This window comes from Desmodus rotundus, chromosome 5 (genome assembly GCF_022682495.2).
Source record: "Desmodus rotundus isolate HL8 chromosome 5, HLdesRot8A.1, whole genome shotgun sequence".
In the NCBI taxonomy this organism is placed as follows: domain Eukaryota; kingdom Metazoa; phylum Chordata; class Mammalia; order Chiroptera; family Phyllostomidae; genus Desmodus; species Desmodus rotundus.
Genome location: NC_071391.1, coordinates 31,212,873 through 31,233,007, shown reverse-complemented (window position 1 = coordinate 31,233,007; position 20,135 = coordinate 31,212,873). Strand labels below are relative to the sequence as shown.

At 34.0% G+C, this 20,135-nt stretch overlaps 1 protein-coding gene across 2 annotated transcripts in view; it reads left to right on the top strand.

The window, feature by feature from the left end:
- The window catches only part of PRMT3 (protein arginine methyltransferase 3), a 110,083-nt gene that overhangs the window by 38,591 nt on the left and 51,357 nt on the right, over window positions 1-20,135 (top strand). For both annotated transcript variants that reach the window (XM_024558755.4, XM_024558754.3), the window contains exon 11: window positions 15,941-16,019. In XM_024558755.4, coding sequence (XP_024414523.3) covers window positions 15,941-16,019 — 79 coding nt within the window. The remainder of the gene's footprint in view (window positions 1-15,940; window positions 16,020-20,135) is intronic.

Genomic DNA, 20,135 nt, shown 5'->3' with positions numbered 1-20,135 from the left:
GACTTAAATATGTTTGCTTAAAGCCTCCAAAGACTAGTAAGGACTTACCAGGACTGTTTTGTCAAAATTAACATGATGCTGCCCTGGCTGGTGCGGCTCAGTGCACTGGGCGGTGTCCTGCAAACGGCAAACTGCAAACCTGAAGGTCGCAGGTTAGCTGCCAGTCGGGCGCGTGCCCGGGTTGTTGGCCAGGTCCCCATTTAGGGGGTGGGCGAGAGGCAACGGATTGATCGATGTTTCTCTCCCTCGCTTTCTCCCTTCCTTCCCCTCTCTCTAAAAAAAAATAAATTAGAAAAAATTGAGATGATGTTGCTTTATTGCTATCATACTGAATGTCCTCTCTTTTTGATCTCTTAGGCCATGTTATCAGTGTCTTTTATCACATAAAGTAGAATTTATTGGCATTGTTAAAATAATAAAATTAAGGTACACTATGTAACTTTACAATTTACTTTTGAAATCATAAGTCAAAGCAGAGTATTTATTTTTAAATGTATGTAAAGTAAAATCAATGGTATTTGACAGCTGATTTGACTTACTGATATGCCAATTCGATGACGACAAAGTGGATAGTATTTCTAGATAGACACATTTTTAACCATTTGGAAAGTTTTAAGCTTTGTTTTTTGAACTGTATTTGATATATATTTTCATTAAGTGAATATATCAAAAAATTGAAAATCAGTTTGCTTTATAATTACAAATTTTTAATAAGCATAGTAATAATTCTAGCAAAATAGCTGGGACATCAGGAAGTTTTTGAAATGTTCAGATTTAACGTGGTGTTAAGGTTCAGTCTGGAGCCAGTGACAGTTGTCACTGCTACTCATTTGTACATGAAACAGTGTGTAGATCTTTTTAATGCTAGGGTTAGCTTTTAACAATTGTTAATCATAATGTCATTATTTTCATATCAAAGGATTTGTATCAGCACTGTGATTTCCATTATAAATTGAGTGAGAAAGTAGGAATTTAGTTTTGTATAATTAAAAATCCAACGTCTCTTTTAGGACTACAGAAAGGTGCTTTGGGGGAAGCACATTTGAGACATTTATTCGGCAGCCATTTAAAATAGTTTATACTATTTTGAATTTATTCTGGAGTATGGTGTAAGTTGGTGGTCTAGTTTCTTTTTTTTGCATGTACTGATCCAGTTCTCCCAACACCATTTATTGAAGAGGCAATTGTATGCTCATGCCCTTTTGTCAAATATAATTGACCACAGACACATGGGTTTATTTCTGGGCCCTCTGTTCTGTTCCATTGATCTTTATGTTTGTTTTTATGCCAGTACCAGGCTGTTTTGATTATGCCTTGTAGCATAGTTTGATAACAGTATTGTGAACCCTCCTACTTTGTTCTTCCTCAAGATTGCAGAGGCTCTTCCTGAAGTTATAACTTAACAGTTTGCATTATCTTGCTGTCTGCCTTTTAAGCATCAGTGGAATTAAGTCTAGCGGTTGTGTTAAATGCACTAGCTGGAACATTAGACACTGTAACTTATGGCATTTATTCTAAGGCAGCTAATTCTGGATGACCTTTTTTCTCTAATGAAATTTGCATTTAAGCTTTTCAGTAGGCTTGTGCTAAAAAGTTTTGAGTCATCCTTGAGGTACAGCAATATCATTTATAATATCTTCTAAGTCGTGTAGGTGTCCTCCTAACTTTGGTACTTCCGCTGGGATTTCTAAGCTGAAAAGCTGAAAAATTCAAATTACATAATTAAACAAGGAGCAGGTATGCTTTATAAAATATACCCAGTGGTTTTCAGACGTTTCTACTTTGGCTGAAATAATGGGCAAGTGATAAATAACTATTATAAAGCTACAGTTTCACATACCAGCATTTTAAAATTAAAGGATATTGCATAGAATCCTCTGTGTTTGAAAGATTTTTTTTACATATGGCAGTAATGATACAATAATTTAGAATAACCTGATTCTAAGCTATATCATACATTTTTCTTCTCTTTTTAAAAGTATTTTCAACAAGGAAGAACAAGTGAAGAATATACCCTGTAGAATTGGACACAGATGTTTAATGTACTTGTAATCGGAGTAGCAATGTAGGCATCATATATTGCAGAGAAATACATCTTTTCTGCTAGTATGGCCCCCTAACTGTTCCATGGCTTAATACAGATATGTTTTCTGTGTACAGATGTTTATGAACTTTGCCTTTATTTTGGAAGATGTTCTTTGATAAAAATGTAATTTAAAAGCCCAATCATTTGTGTTATTATTGTTTAATAAACTATCACTTGTAGATTTAGGCTTGCCTTTAGTTTTACATTTTCATTTTTATTGAATGGATTGCTATTTGATAAAGTTGTTACCAGTTAAATAGAAACAGTTTAATCTCTAGAAGATGTTAATATTTATACCTGTGAGTATCTGTTTTCATTTTTCACATTTCACTCTACCAATGGAGCTATTCTTCATGGCTTTTTATTTCTGGTGGCCTAATAAAAAGGTAGTCATCCCTAATTCTAGTTCAGTTAAGCCAGATTGACTCCTTTGGTGTTGCTGTTTTCCATCTATGTTTTCCACTTGCCCTCCTAGAAACACATGGACAGGATCCTGGAATTATATGATACCAATGGCCAAGAGGATTCTTTTTTCACCTGTGTTATTTTCTGTCATCAGGACCATCAGCAGCATTACATATTAAGTGAACTTTATGTTTTATAGTCACTGATGATATAAATTCAAGTTGCCTAAAGTCTCCTGTAATTTTTCTATCTAGGTTTGCTTCAGAAGTGACCTAAAATTTTCTTTACTCAAATATTCTTGGATTTGTCATTAAAACTTAGGAATTAACTTTTCCATCCCATCTTCCCCTGCACAGGTGTGTTTGTGCAGTGTGTAGGCATGCTCATACCTATGACCATAATGATGGGGTGTCCTTTGTTCATATTTAATGCTCTTTACTATTGGTAAATAGGTTTTATAGCCTGTATCACTCAGAAAACGTGGCTTGTGATTTGGTTTATCAACGGTCCACAAACTAAGCATGAAGCTGCCATAGGTCACATTTTAAACTAGTGGATGTTGAAATGTTTTTGCTGTTTTTAGTTTGGTTGGCACTGAAGCCAGGCATTTCAGCCAACTGTCATGAAGATAGTTGGTCTTTCCTGATCTGTTTTCTGGCCTTAAATGATATAATAATAATTAGTAAGTTAGATAAACTGAAGTAATCTTAGAGTCAGGAAGAGTATAGAAGATTAATTAACAACACAAATTTTCATTTGCACAGGTATATTTTTGCATTTCCTCTCTTTGACAAGAAATATGCTTGTGACCTGCACTTAAGAATTTTTTAAAACTTACGTTTTTCCTCTTTTATATATATATTACTTTGAAAATTTTAAGCTATATAAATTTGTACATGGCCCTGTACATGTGACCCAGTTGTTTTGAGCATCGTCTCATAAACCGAAAGGTCGTGGGTTTGGTTCCTGGTCAGGTTACATGCCTAAGATGCAGGTTTGGTCCCTAGCCAGGGAGCATATGAGAGGCAACCGATCATGTGTCTTTCTCACATCGATGTTTCTTTCCCTCTCTCCCTCCCTTTGCTTCTCTGTAAAATCAATAAACACGTCCTTGGGTGAGGATTTAAAAAAAATTAAAATTGTATGTTTAGGATGTGTTGTTTTATTTACTTAAAATATTTTCTGAAATGAACTCGTGTCCAGTGTTTCAAGATAAAGAAATACAAGACATACCACATCTTACCGTGTGTAATGCGCACTCCTTTGCCCACATGTTTGCAGGAAAAATAAGGATGCACATTACACATGGGTATAAAGGCTACATAACATGGGCATAGTAATCCTGTGTAACCCACACAAAACACATGGGTGTGCATTATACACAGCAAAATACTGGGCTCCCAACTCTACATCCTGCCATTTTTGTCTTGCATTTCTCATTTCTCTGTTGTTCCATTAGAGAAAAAGATATCTTTTCACTGTCGCATTTCTTGTATTTTAAAAAGCAACAAATAAAAATAAAACCAACCAAAATTCAAAATTCAAATAAATTATATGAAGTTATATAAAATTAACTGTAAAAAATGTTCTTTTGTTGACAAAGATTGGCATTGTCTTAATGTCTTTATTTCTATTTCTATAGTTTTATTTTTATTAGTGTATTTTTGGCAGAAATAGTTTTCCCCTTAATGGAAAGTACTGATGATTAGTGAGAACAAAATATGTGTTAGCAAATTACCTTATTTCTCTTATTTTTCTGATGGTTTCTTATTCTAGTTTCCAGTCTGTTATTAGGGTTCCTCTCATGTCTTCTGCTTTTCCCTGTTTCTGGGCACATAATAGAATTTAACTCTGTTCCCTTGGAAGTTAGATGTGGCCCTATGGCTTGCCTGACCCCCTGAGCAATTATAAGTAATGTCTCTTCTCAACCTGTAATGTCTGAAATAAGTCTTTTTTGTTTGTTTGTTTGTTTGTTTGAAGTGGTAATTGGGGGGTTGTTGAATCAGGATAACCTAACTTGTCTTGACAGATACTTAATTCTTTATCATTTATGTTTGTCACTTCATTATTTTTTGGTGTGATTTGATGAATAGATATTCTTAATTTTTAATGTATCAAATTTATCAAACTCCCATTATGGTTTGAGTTTTTATTGAATAAGATACAAAAACTCAAACCATATATAATTGCCATTATATATTTATTAGTCTTCTTCATCTTCCATGCTTTTTATAACCTCCTTCTTAGTTTTTAATGTTTTAGCTTTCTGAGCTGCACCCTGGATGATTTTTTCAGTTCAGTCCACCAATTTACTAATTCTTTCTAAAGTTATTTCTAATAATTTGTTAAACACATTCATTTGGGTTTTATTTCAATTTTTTAAAAATTTACTTTTAGGAATTCCTTTTGGTTCTTCTAAAACTTTGTTTACCTGCTTGCTGTTATTATCTTGAAGCTTCTTTTCATGTCATGAATCATAAATATACTTTCTTCTTATCCTCACCTGAAGATATGTTTTTATTGATTTTAGGTGGGGGGAGAGAGAGAAATAAACATTGATCGGTTGCCTCCCGTATGCACCCTGACCAGGCATTGTACCCCCAGCCTTTTGGTTTGGGACAACGCTCCAACTAATTTAGCCTTCCAGCCAGGGCAATTTAATTCCATTTTTAAGACTAGAATATTCCGGTATAATTAATGATTTTTTTCAAACACTGTGGGGGTTAGGAATATTGTTTTAGAAAAACACATTCATCGCCTACCCTCATCCTTGAAACTGATTCTTTGAGTCTGGAATAAGGACCACATGTGCATTTGGAAAGATCTTAAGATGATATACTATTTTTTTTTTTTTTTTTTGATAGACTTGCTGATTGGACAGTTTGCTGCAGTTTGGGGAAAAGGGTCGGTTTGAATGTCAATCTTTAGTTAATTAAGTGAGAGTGCCATCTAGTGGAAGAAAGACTTTTAAAGTAATAAAAGCTTTTCTTGTTAGAAAATGAGGTCTTGTTCTGAGTTGTGCTCTCCACAAGCCCATGCCGCTGAAAAGTGAGAACAGTCTGTTGTCAGGATGAGAAGAGGAGAAGGAAGTAGTCATGCAGGGCAGCAGCAAGCACGTAATAGGTGCTGGATAAGTGATAGGTATTACCATTATTGTCATTCTTCTTGCACGGAAGATAGTGATTAAGTGAAATAATAATGAAAAAGGAGCTGCTCTGACAAATGTTTGTGATGTACATATAAAATTTATTACTTTTTAAACTATGTAATAATTCATAGAAGTTACAGATCTTGTCCCTCCCTTGTCTTTACCCTACCACTTAGGACTTACCCTGAATCCACCAACAAAATCTGTCACCACTTTCTAGTGTATCCTTCCTGAAATATTTTAATGTATTATAAACATGTATGCGTATGTGTCTTTCCACCCCTTGGCACAATCTTTCATTTAACAAATACTGTGTAGCTGCTACGTGCCGGGTGCTGTTCTAGGCAGCATAAAGCATTGATAGAGCATTAAAATAAAAAATAGATTACAAACCCCACCCTTATATTTAATGTAGGTAAACATATTCTACATATTTTTTTGCAACTTGCTTTCTCCACTTTTAAACCTATAAATTTCCCTTTATTAATGCTGTAGCTGCATCCCACATTTTTTTTTAATTCAATTCAAAATACTACCCTAGTTACTCCTGCTTTGATGCATAAATTATTTAGAAGCATGTTGTTTAATTTCAAATGTTTGGAAATTTTTTAGATATCTTTCTGTTACTGATTTCTAGTTTGATTTGGTTGATATCAGAGGCCATGCTATATACATTATCATTCCATTAAATTTGTTCAGACTTATTTTATGGCTCAGCGTATGGTGTCTAGTTGAATGTTCCACATTCATTTAGAATGAATGTGTATTCTGCTGTCCTCGGGTGAAGCATTATATAATTGTCAGTTGGGTCAAGTTGGTGGATAGTACCATTTAATCTTTTAAATCTTTATTATTTTAAGTCTGTTTTTTTAATGAAGTACTAAAAGAATAATAATGCAGTTTCTACCTGTAGTTCAGAAGTTGTTTCCCTTTTCAGTTCTATTAGTTATTGCTTCAGGTATTTTTATGTGGTTTTTAGGTGTATGCACATTAGGATTGGTACGTATTCTTCATAAAGTTTGACCTCTTTATTGTTCCAAAGCATTGTTTTTTTTACCCCAGATAATATTTTTGGCCCTTTAGTCTAGTTTATCATTTTTCTAATTAATTGTGTACTAGAACTATGTACTATTCTAAGCATTTATAGACAAATAAATGTGTGTTGCTTACATATTATATATTATATAACTAGTCATATAAATCTTCCTTCAATAATTTTTTATATAATTACTTTTAAAACTCTCATGTAACTTCATTGTCATATTTGTGATAAATAAAGTGCTTAGCATCAGTACATTTTAAGATGAAAGTGTCAAGTGATAGACTGGGGAAATCACTAAAAATACTTTGCAGTTCAGCTTTTCAATATCTAAGGCTATTATAAATATAACAGTAAAATATATAGAGGTTACTTTACATCCTATAAAATCTTCTGAGATCAGACAAGGTGAGATACATCCTGTAAAATCTTAAGTTCTATACATTTTAACACCACAGCAAATAAGACTGTAGATGGGAGAAAGTGCTTATTGAATTACACTGTGGATGTCTCTGGAGCAGTGGTTCTGCATGGAGCGAGGGTGTTGAGTATTGCGCTCAGGGGTTATTTGGGCAGTAGGAAGTGTCTGCAAACGTTTTAGGTTACAATGGGGGAAGGGGACAGTAGGGACAGGACAGTGCTGCTGGCCTCTAGAAGGTAAAGTTAGGGATGCTGCTAAACGTCTTACAACGGACAGAGCAGCCCCCACAATAAAGTATTATATGGTCCAAAATGTCAGTAGTGTGCCAGGATTGAGAAACCCTGCTTTAGAGATCTCATTTCCATGCATTTTTAACAACTCAGCTTCCAAGTTAGATGGTGTTATAAAGGCCACCTGACCTAATCTTGGGTCTCAAGGAAAATTTTTCTTAAAAGGGTGGCATCACGACTACATTTTGTTACGTGAATATGCAATTGAACCTCCCTCAACCAATCTGTGTTTAATATAGAAGCTGATGTTCTGCATTGGTTTTGTATAACACCTGCCGGATTCCTGAGGCTACCTGAACATTGAAAACTAATAAGTTACCTATATCTCTGGGTCCTCTGTGTGTCTTCCTTGGAGAAGTGTCTGTTCAAGTCCTTTGCCCATTATTTAATTGGGTTGTTTGTCTTCCTGGAGTGCAGTCGTGTGAGTTCTTTATATATTTTGGAGATCAGGCCCTTGTCTGAGGTATCATTGGCAAATGTGTTTTCCCATGCTGTTGGTTCTCTTTTGATTTTAATGCTGTTTCCTTTAGCCATGCAGAAGCTTTTTATTTTGATGAGGTCCCATTTGTTTATTTTTTCCTTTATGTCCCTTGCTTCTGAAATGTTTGTTCTATATCTGTGAAATATGTCATGGGTACTGTAATAGGGATTGCATTGAATCTATAAATTGCTTTGGGTAGTATGGCCATTTTGATGATTTTTCTAGGAATGTGTCCATTTCACCTAGGTTTTCAAATTTCTTGGCATACAGTTCGTAGTAATTTCTTACGATCCTTTGTATTTCTGTGGTATCAGTTGTAATCTCTCCTCTTTCATTTCTAATTGTGTTTATTTGGATCCTCTCTCTTTTTTTCTTGATGAGCCTACTTAAAGGCTTGTCGATTTTGTTTATCTTTTCAAAGAACCAGCTCCTGGATTCATTGATCCTTAGAATTGTGCTTCTAGTCTCTATGTCATTTAACTCTGCTCTGATTTTGGTTATTTCCTTCTTTCTACCTGCTCTGGGCTGTCTTTGTTGTTGTTCCTCGAGTTCTTGTAGGCGTAGGGTTAGGTTGTTTGTTTGAAATGTTTCTATCTTTTTAAGGTAGGCCTGTATTGCTATTAACTTCCCTCTCAGGACTGCCTTTGCTGTGTCCCATAGGTTTTGGGTTGTTGTGAGTTCGTTTTCAATTTGTTTCCAGAAAGTTTTTGATTTCTTCCCTAATCTCATTCTTGACCCATTTAGAATAACAATAAAAATTTTTAAAACATAAAAAATAAAAAAAAAGAAAACTAATAAGTTACCTTCATTATTGCTCCTATTCTGTTCCTGTCAGTTGGGTTATGTGTTTGCCAAGAGCTTATTGCATTGTTTGCCCGCTAATTTATATGAAATCAATTAATATTAACATAAATGTTGAACAAGATTGTAAGAAAAATATTGAGTAAAGTAGTCAGACAAATTATGAAATATTAGGAGTGAGACGGTGAGAATTACAGAATTCAGGGACTCTCTACTTGGCAAATGCCCTTAGAAGTTTTTCTATTTTTTAAATTTAATTTTTTCGTTTTTATTGAATTTATTAGGGTGACAAAGGGTAATAAATCTTTTCCTATTTTAAAATAACCCAAACTGGGCTTTACTTACAGCTCATTGAGTGGGGTTTATGCGAGGAAGATAGTGAAGATTCCAATCAGTGGATCCGTCCTCAAAGAGTATTGGTGAACAGATTTACATTTTTACCTTTTTACTAAAAGTATATTGTTTTCCATTAACAGATGACTGGTGATCCTAATAACATTGGATACATTGAATAAAATTCTATCTACAGTAAATCTTATAGAATTTAGGGTAGTATTGGAAAAATTGTTGTCAGTTACTGATTATACTTCAGAAATATACAAAGTATTAGGGATTGGATTTTGTAGGCTTGTTTATTTGTTGGAAGTGAACTTTTATATTTATCTTTAAATCCAGATTATTGACTATTTGTTACTAGACTTTCTAGACATTAACTGTTCATTTTATCTGTGCTTCTTCCCCCTTGACTCACTCTTTTTTATATATTTATTATTTATTCATTTTTTAGTGATATTTGGAGAGAGAGAAGAAGGGGGAGAGAGAGAGAGAAACATCGATTTGTCATTCCACTTATTTACACATTCATTGGTTGCTTCTTGTATGTGCTCTGACGGGGGATTGAACCTGCAACCCTGGTGTATCACGATGATGCTCTAGCCAACTGAGCTACTTGGTCAGGGCCCTTCCCTTGCTCTTTTAAATAGTTAATTCTACCTAAGGGTGTATGGGTAACTCAGTTATTTGAACTGAAAAAGAAAATAGATAATAGAAGCATCTTATTCTGAAGACATCACAAGTTTTATTTATGATTAATTTATTCCAAGAAGATATGAGCAGGCAAATAAGGTTATTATTTCAATGAATAATGTTAATGTTCTAGTTCCAGATTTAATCAACATGTTCCTTTTTTAGTAATTAGTTTTTGAAGTGTAAAATGCAAATTTTAATTTTAAAAAGTAAATGTCAGTTTGGAAAGAAGATTGCCCCATGAGCATCATGGGAGAAAATACTGGGTGTAATTCTCTTCCAGATGGCACCCCTACAGGTGAAGCAGCAGCCTGTGAAATTACAGTCCGAATTACACTGCAGATGAGCAGGGCATTTGGAGCAAAGCCTTCTGATATCAGTAATGAATGACTTGGTTCAGAACCAAGGACAATTCCCAGGAAATTAAAGGCTATACTATCACGGAGGGAGCCTATAGTAAAATGAAGTTTAGCAAAGTGGAAAGTTGAGAGAAAGGACAACCATTAGCAATACCTATATAAATCATTTCATCTGCTAATATTTTTTAACTAGCCATATTAATTTACTGCAAAAATGTATATTGGTTCTACATATATTCTGGTCCAACAATTGATTTTTCTAAACTGATAATTTTCACAATAGATGGTGGATAATAGTTGCCAACGAAGCTATAACTCTGAAATACTATGAATCATGTACCTATTGTAAATTCTAATCTTGTTTAAAATGCTCTATGAGAAATTTTTATTTCAAAACATTTGAGTACTTAATTGTAACTGTAGTATAACGTAGTACAAATACCAAATCTTATTTTCAGTCAAGTAAATCAGTTTAAGAAGCAACATAAAATAATGATTCAGAACTTGACCTGTGTTGTTAGACCAAGGTTCACATCTTGGCTCATTCAGCTGTTTCCATGATTATGAGCTGTTTTTTAAGTTCCCTTATTTTAAGTTAAGTCCCCTTAACATTCCTAAGCCTTATTTTCTTATTAGTTAAATGGAAATAGCAATAATGTGCTTTAGGGGAGAATGAAATAAGATAACCCATATAAAGACACTTAACAGAATGAACTTTAACAATTATCACTGCTATTATTATTTGAAAATTTTAGGAGACAAAAGTGCCTTCTAAAGGAGAATATTATTTTTAATTATAAACCAGTGAAGAGTGAAAAAAAATTAAAAATAGGGAAAGGTAAAAGAAGAAAGACTTGTAATGACTTCTGCCAAATTAAAGAGTCCTGTAATAATGTGTGTGTGTTAACTCTGTGCCAGCCACTGTGCTCAATCCTTTACAGGTATCGGCAAAAGCATTTCATCACTTGCTTTCAGAAATTCTCTGACCTAACTATGTTGGCTTCCTCTAAAAAATTGGAAGCAAAGACATGGCATTTAGGAAAAGGTGTTTTTGCTGCCAGGGATGATGATGATGACTTTGTTTGCACTCTCACTGTTGAATTTAGCAGCAATGGGAATTGAATCTCAAGGCCACTGTTTTGTAAGTGCTGCTAAAAATTGTCCAGTGATACTTTTCCAGCAATATGACTTAAATAAAATAAGATACTTAACCTCTTTAGCACTGAGTTATCTAATGTAAACATTAGGTTCTAACAATTAGAACCTTAGAAAGTATTTCTAATATTGTCCTACTTATCAGAATTCTATTTTGTCATGTTTTTTTTTCTTTTTTAAAATATTTTTTGTTGTTGTTCAAGTACAGTTTTCTACCTTTTCCCCTTACTCCTCCCTACAACCCCAGCCCTTGCCACCTCCCTCCCCTATTTCTACCCCTTCCCCTTGTTATGGTCCATGTGTCCTTTATAGTTGTTCCTGCAAACCCTTCACCCTTTTCCCCTCTGGTCACTGTCAGCCTGTTTTCAATTTCAATGTCTTTGGTTATATTTTTTTGCTTGTTAGTTTTGTTGATTAGGTTCCTGTTAAAGGTGAGATCATATGGTATTTGTCTTTTACCTCCTGGTTTATTTCACTTAGCATAATGCTCTCCAGTTCCATCCATGCTGTTGCAAAGGGTAGGAGCTCCACCTTCTTTCTTTCTGCTGCATAGAATTCCATTGTGTAAATGTATCATAGTTTTTTGATCCATTCATTTACTGATGGGCACTTAGGTTGCTTCCAGCATTTGGCTATTGTAAATTGTGCCGCTACGAACATTGGGGTGCATAGGTTCTTTTGGATTGGTGTTTCAGGGTTCTTAGGATATAATCCTAGCAGTAGAATTGCTAGGTCAAAAGGCAGTCCCATTTTTAGTTTTCTGAGGAAATTCCATACTGTTTTCTGCAGTGGCTGTACCAGTCTGCATTCCCATCAACAGTGCACTAGGGTTCCCTTTTCTCCACATCCTCTCCAACACTTGTTTTTTGTTGGTTTGGTTATGATGGCCATTCTGACTGGTGTGAGGTGGTATGTCATTGTGGTTTTAATTTGCGTCTCTCTGATAGCTAGCGATACTGAGCATCTTTTCATATGTCTCTGGACCCTCTGTATGTCCTCCTTGGAGAAGTGTCTGTTCAAGTCGTTTGCCCATTTTTTATTTGGGTTGCTTGTCTTCTTAAAGTGGAGTCGTGTGAGTTCTTTATGTATTTTGAAGATCAAACCGTTGTCTGAGGTGGCAAATATCATTGACAAATATGTTTTCCCATACAGTTGGTTCTCTTTTCATTTTAATACCGTTTTCTTCAGCTGTGCAGAAGCTTTTTATTTTGATGAGATCCCATTGGTTTTTTCTTTCCTTTATGTCCCTTGCTCTAGGGGACATATCAGTGAACATATTCCTGCATGGAATATCTGAGATTTTCCTGCCTATGTTCTCCTCTAGGACTTTAATGGTGTCATGAATTATATTTAAATCTTTTATCCCCCTTGAATTTATTTTTGTGTATGGTGTAAGTTGGTGCTCAAGTTTCATTTTTTTTTGCATGTAGCTGTCCAGCTCTCCCAGCACCATTTGTTGAAGAGGCTATTTTTATTTAATTTTATGCTTCTGCCTCCTTTGTCAAATATTAATTGACCATAGAGACTTGGGCTTATTTCTGGGCTCTCTGTTCTGTTCCATTGTCCTATGTGTCTGTTCTTATGCCAGTCCCGGGCTGTTTTGATTACAGTGGCCTTGTAATATTGTTTGATATCAGGTACTGTGATCCCTCCTGCTTTGCTCTTCTTTCTCAAAATTGCTGCAGCTTATTCGGGATCATTTATGGTTCCATGTAAATTTTTGAAGAGGATTCTAATCTTACCTAAGGTAATCATGAAGGGGTATGTGGGAAAATGCTTATTGGGGTTTGTTATTTTAAATGAAAGCAGACATAAGAGAAAGTCTTACAAATAAATACCAAAGAAAAATTGACTTTTTTTGGCCCGGGTTGGGGATGGGAAATCTCTGTGATTATCTTTTTTAAGAAGAATCTTAATGTTAGAATTGGCATTAATTTATCTAATTTGATCAAATTATTTTGATTGGGTTTTTAAATTTTATTGATTTTAAAGAAATTTCGAGCAGATGTGTATGCAGATCCATGTATGTGTTTAAATATATATTTTGGTGTGCATATGCGTGCACAGAAACTCGGCTAATGTGAGAAAAGAAATGACACAAGAAAATGTATCCTGATATATTCCTGGAGAAAGAGGAATTTTAGTCCTTATTCCTGGAGTATAATATATGACTATTCACTAAATAAATGTTAATGATTCTGGACAGCCTGGTAAGCCTTTATTCTCTAATTTATTAAACAGTTTTAAAATTCTCATTATCCTTTACAAATATGCTTTTTAAATAGCTCTTAATTTTTTTCTGCTAAACTAATAAGATTTATTGTTCCAAACTCTTACGTATATGAAGATACTTAATCCTCACAACTGTATGAAATAGAACATGATTATTATTGTCACTTTACAAATGAAGAAACTAAAGCACAATGAAGTTAAGTTACCAAAGGTCACAAGGAAAAGGGGACTCATTTGGGATTTAAATCCAGGAGTCCACCCTCTCAACTGCTATACTTTTGGTATTGACCATAATAGCACTTTAAAATACAGTATGATTTAATCTCTGATGAGTGGCTAAGAATAACTTGATCGTTATAACTTGATCGCAATAAAGGAGTGTGTTGCGAGAAGGAAGGACTTTCACCTATTGATCAAAGACTTTTTTGGTTTGTAGTACATGAAAGTAACATGGCGTTTGAGTGTATGGGAGTAAAATACTTAGATTTAGCTAACTACTTTGAAAGAGTAATAATACTAGAAACAGTTTTGACACAATGCCAAATCAGTAACAGTTTTTATACCCCCTTCCCAAAAAACCTGGAATATAATGAATACTTAATTTGTACCAAAATGTGAATTTATTTTATTCTATTGTTTTAACAGTCAACGGTCTTGGAAATAGGGACCATTTTTTCTTCAACCTTTTTACATGTTTTACCAACTGATGTTTTTCCATAGGGTAAATAGATGCCTCCCCTTTTAATAATTCCTTGACATAAGTTATAATTCATTTTAATCAACAGATGAATGCTTACTTATTAGCATTTGTGTGCATAGATCAAGTTATGTCAGATTGATAAAGATTCCTTATTTGAATTCCAGCATTTCTTGTTCTTTGAATACACAGATAGTATTAATGGAGAACTAACACTTAAGAGTTAGACATATTACTGAAGCACTCTATCCACAAAAAGACTTTCCACCAGATCTCTGGTAAACACAGTATAAAAGAGCTTTGGTGCAGAATCTTTCTTTTGTAGTCAGTTATTTTATTACCAGTGAATTTGTGTGTTGGGGGTAAATGCCAGAGTTGCTAGTGGCAATTTAATTAGCTTCCTTCATAAGTGATTCAAGCATGAGAGCTGTATTTTCTGTAATTTAAATTTGCTGTTAATCTCTTGGGAAGATTATCCCTTTGGTTTTGCAGGTTTTTCTTGTTCTAGAAAAACCTTTAAAAATTTTATTTTTGTTTGTCGTGGTTAAAGATAATTGTACTTATCCTATCAAAGAGTTATTTGTTCATAAAACGAATGAGAACAGTTTTGATTTAGAATGTTAACATTTGGGTAAAATTCGTATTAGTTCACCTTAAGCAGTAATAAGGTATATTATGTGCTAAGCACTACGCTGAGCACTTTCCCTGCTTCTCACGGCTGTTGGCGGATGGGCCCCTAGAAGGGGAGAGACTGATTGAAACTGGCGTTAATCTCTCATTTGTGATTACTTTGTCGTTCATTTAATAAACTGTGTAGCATACTGTTAGAATGCACTGTGTTTGTGACACCATTAATGACAAATTACCTTTCCATTTGTGCTGTGATTATCCCTTCTTGGTGGGCAATTCATTATTGTTCTCCAAAATCGAGTATACTGGGGCAGTGTTTGATGAACTGTACCTCAAACAACACTATTGTACAAGGCGTTGATAGATGTTATATAGGAAAAAAAAGGTCTCTAGTCAAAGGATGGGTAATGCTTGGTTAAGATATGTTCAGTCCTCATTACCATAACACTTCTCAGAACTATAAATGTACTAATGTGAATTATGAATCTCTCAGATGTGGATGTAGCATCTGGTCTTTCTTGAACCTCTTTGATTAAAGATCCCCTCTCCTCTTTCTTTAACCAAAGAGAAAGTCACTGGACAGGAAGTATTGGGAAAGGGTGCTCCTGGCCAGGATATCTCAGCTCTAGCCCTATACCATTTGGGACCAGACACTTCGTTGTAGGGGCAGTTCTGTGCATCGTAGGGTGTTTATCAGCATCCTTGGCTCTTCTTACTAGGTGGCAGTAGCATCCCTCCACCCCAGCCCTGAATTATACAATCAAAATGTCTCCAGACATTGCCAGAAGTCCCCCATGGGGCAAAATATACTTGAGAAACTCTCTTCTAGATTAATTTTGCAATATTCCAGAGAGTTATAGGTTTTGTTAACAATTTCCACCTGAAATTTTTTTTGAGGAAGGAATAATAGTCTCAAAAGTGGAAGCACAGGTAAAGAAGATTCAGTACATTCTACAGTAATAAATGTTCTGGATTCACTATATGCCCTGGTCTGATTTTCTAATAATTACCACGTGCAGAGCTTACTGCAAAAAATAATTTCAAACTTTGCAGAATATTTTATGGCATAGACAAAAATATGTTTTTTAATATAAGAGCAGCCAGATATTTAAATTGGTCTGCATGTGGGGATATTGCACATTTCTAACATCCTTTTTTTGTTTTCTGCAGGGCTATTTTCTGCTTTTCGAGTCTATGTTAGATTCTGTTCTTTATGCGAAGAACAAATACTTGGCAAAAGGAGGATCGGGTGAGTATAAAATTCTAGCTTTAATAACCTATTTTAGTCTGGCAGAACCAAATGAACCTTTGGGTTTCAAATAAACTATGCATGACTGAGAAAGTTCCCAATAGAGATGAAAGATGTTTGCATTACATGAAGCTTTAAGACATCCATTTAATATACTGTTGGTGGTAGAACATTATATAAGATATTCAGGACTCAAAGTTAATGGTATTCTCAGGAACACTTTTTATAAAAACAGTAAGGACTAGATTTGGAAGCTCTTTGATATTTAAATCAAAATGTAACAGAAAATTTTTTAATTCTTATGACATTTTGTTTTCTTTTTTCCAAAAAAGTATTTCATGCTAGGTTGGAGATTGTTCATTTTAGTGGCAAATTTTCCATGACTTCACTAAATATGTAAACCTGATTTCTGTGTGATTTAATAACTTTAAATTATGACTGGTTTCTACTAAGTTGTTAAAACACAACATACCCAATCAGTATTTTTAAATGGATCCTAATAAATTTGGAAGGCTTTCTTTTTATGTCCCTGTATGTTAACTCTGCATACTCATAGTGAGATTGTGTTTTTACAGGCCTTCTGATGTGAACAGATATACAGACAAAGTGTTCTCTCTCAAGGCAGGGACTCTGTTTTTCTCATCTTTGTTTCTTCAACGAGCTCCATTGCTCCTGCAACATAGATGGAGCATCATATATGTTCATTGCATTGAATCATTAAAACTGGATCAAATAGCATCTCTTTCTCTTCATTCACCTCTCCGTGTGCCTTCCCTTTCACAGAGCTTCAGAATCAGTAAATGGTGTCCATGGTCAGAGTACAATTGGTAAAAGTGTTACATAAAAATGGATGAAAAGGAGACATTTTGAACTAGTGACATAAAGCACTGGACCATACTTACGCCTTCTGCCAATCTGTCGTCTATGAAATTACTTTGGTAGTTATGGTATAATAGAAATCAATAAGGGCAAAACAAAAATACAGAGAATGTTCTGTACAGTGGGGTTCTTTTTATAATAGCATTTAATGGATTGCCTTTCTTTTTCAAAGTGCTCTCATTTTATTACTATATTTTCTACAAACATTTTAAGATATGTTCGTAATCTCTGACATGAACATGGCTAAAATTTTTCGATGTATTTTACCCCAACTGGTGTATTTTACCACAACTGTTGGCTCTTTCTATAAATGCAGTGGCTTTTTTTAAAAAGGAGAACTACAACCTAATGATTAAAAATTAGTATTATCTACCATCTGTTGATTGTCTATACAAGCTGCCAAATAATATAGTCTACCTTTACTTATGTTATTGCATCCTTACAACAGCCCTTTGAGATTTTGGAAACAAGGGTGGCCTGGATGACACCTATTAAATGGTCAGGCCTTTTTTTTTTTTTACATCTCAGATCTGCTGGATCTTTTATTTTTTAAGATTTTATATTTATTTGTAGAGAGAGGGGAAAGGAGGGACAAAGAGAGGGAGAGAAACATCAATCTGTGGTTGCCTTTCACACGCTGCTACTGGGAACCTCGCCTGCAACCCAGGCATGTGCCTTGACTGGGAATCGAACTGGCAACCCTTTGGTTCGCAGGCTGGTACTCAATCCAGTGAGCCATACCAGCCAGGATGCTGGATCTTTTTTTATTTTTTCACTACTCCTTACTGTTTCCCTACTAAAGTATATTTTGTTGAATCTGGTTTTTGTCTTGAAATTGTTCTAGGAAAGATTCTAAAAACTTTCTATACCTCCCTTGGTGGTGGTATTCATTGATCTTACTGAAGGAGTGACAGCATCTTAATACATTTAAATTGAATTCTTCATGAAATTCATTAAGAATTTAGAGCTTGCAAATAATGAGGTTATACTTGAATTAGTGGCAGACCTGTTTCCCAGCATCAGAGAGCTAAAGTGAAAGCTCATAAGTCTAGCTCTTTCTGTATTTTTTTATACCTAATATTAGCACTAAAATAATCTGGAGGTATGTTGAAGAGAGGTCAGCATTTAACAGCCTACGCAGTGCTGTTGAATGTTATTTGTTAACAGAATTGAGAGAAAAGGAAGTCAGAAATGAGTAACATGAAGTAGTTTAGTCTATTTTGTGTGTTTGAGTATGCCTTGATGAGTATCACCAATTATCTAGATGCTCGTTTTTCTACTGCAAAGTAAAGTTTTCTTTTATGTTTTTCTGAAGGAAAGATTTACTAAGCAATTAGTAGTGTAAAGATTTTAGAAAGAATAATTGAATTATGAGAGAGGGAGAATATTGAAACTGTAAAAGCACAAAGGGACCACAATTTACTTTTATTTTCGGGTTCAATTTATGTCTCATTATATACATAACATGGCATGGAGTTAAACCTTTATAAAATACAGTCATCCAATAACTTGATTATTCTTGTTATCACCAAGAAATTCCACAGTACTTTACAGGTACTTATATAGTACTAATGCTACTAATAGAAATAATTTTATAAAGTTAATGAGATTGGGCTTACTAAGACTGCTTGTACTAATTTCAGCTAAGATTTACCAATGCTGATTGTGCGTTAGGGATTGAAGTGTTTTACATCCAACCAATGAAGAGATGAGGAGGAAAACTAAGAAAATGTTTGGTTGTAACCACTGTGTGTTTTTAGAACTAGAATTAAGTCAGAAACATAGGATGACAACATAGAACGCAAATGTTTCATACCCTAATAATGTCAAATACTGTCAGAAAAATTGGAAAGGAAACGCAGAGGGCAAATGAGGAGAAGTGCATATATTTCATTGCTTTATTTTTAACAGCAGGAATTTAAAGAGTGTCATTGAAAGCTGACAAATGAAGTTATAGAATGATAAGCACATTTAGCATTATAAGGTAATATTAAAATTATACTATTGATTGAAATTGAATGGTGAGGCTTGTGGTAATACATTTTACCTAAATGTTGAGTGTTGTGGGAATTACATGACTATGTATTTATCAGATCACATAGAATTATATAGAAAAAAAGGGCAAAAAGAGTTTTACTGCATGTAAATTATACCTCATTAAAAGTGACTTTAAAAAAAAGTAAAGTGACATTTCCCACTCCTTCAGATCAACTACATTATGACATGATTTGATTTCTCACTTTTCTGAAAAAGATACTAAACCTGTGTGGTAACTATATGCCCACTTCTGTATTTGTTGTTAGTATTATCAGTGCATCTCTCTTTTAATTAAAAAAAATGGGTGATTAAAAAGAGGGAAGTGAAGGGGTAAAACAAGGAAATAGTCTAATTTTATCATTACTCATGATTGGAGATTAGTAAAGTGTATTGAAAATAGAGAACTAAAGATACTCTCTAAGGTTATAATTATAAACAGCTATTAGAATAAATGATACTCAGGAAGAAAGCAGGAAGATCATGTAGTGAGCTACTTAAAAACAAAACAAAACTACAGATACAGAAAAAAGTAACAAAATGGTATAGTTGTAAAGAAAAACTATTTCTCGTAACAATAAATGTAAATGAACTAAATTCACCTATTCAAAGAACAAGAATTTCAGATTGGATCACAAAAGAAAATCCAGTTCCCTGCACTTTCTAAGAGGCACATCTAAAACAAAGTTATTCAGAAAAGTTAAAAGGATGAAAAAATATTCAGGCAAATAAAAAGAAAAATGAAAATAGCACTCATGATATTAATACCAAATGAGGAGTTTGAGGCAGAATATTACAAAATTTATCATATGAAACTTCAGTTGAATCAACTGAAAATTATTATAAATAATAAAGGAATTTAATATGTTATAGAGATACAAAATTAGAAATAAGCAAGACTTTGGTGAAGACAACTTTACTACTGAAGGGTCCACAAAGAAGATTTAAATAAATGAAAAAACATACCATGTTCTTGGATAGAGAGAATTAACACCATAAACATGTCAGTTTTCCCAAAATTAATTTACATGAGATACAATCCAAAGATATTGCAGTTGTTGAAGATAGATAAGTACATGAGAGTTAATTATGTTCTTCCCTATTTTTGTATGTATTTGAAAAATTTTATAGGATAAATTTTCTAAAATTACAATGTACTTTCAACCAACAGTTTTTTTTTTTTTTAAATTAGGATTAGAAAAC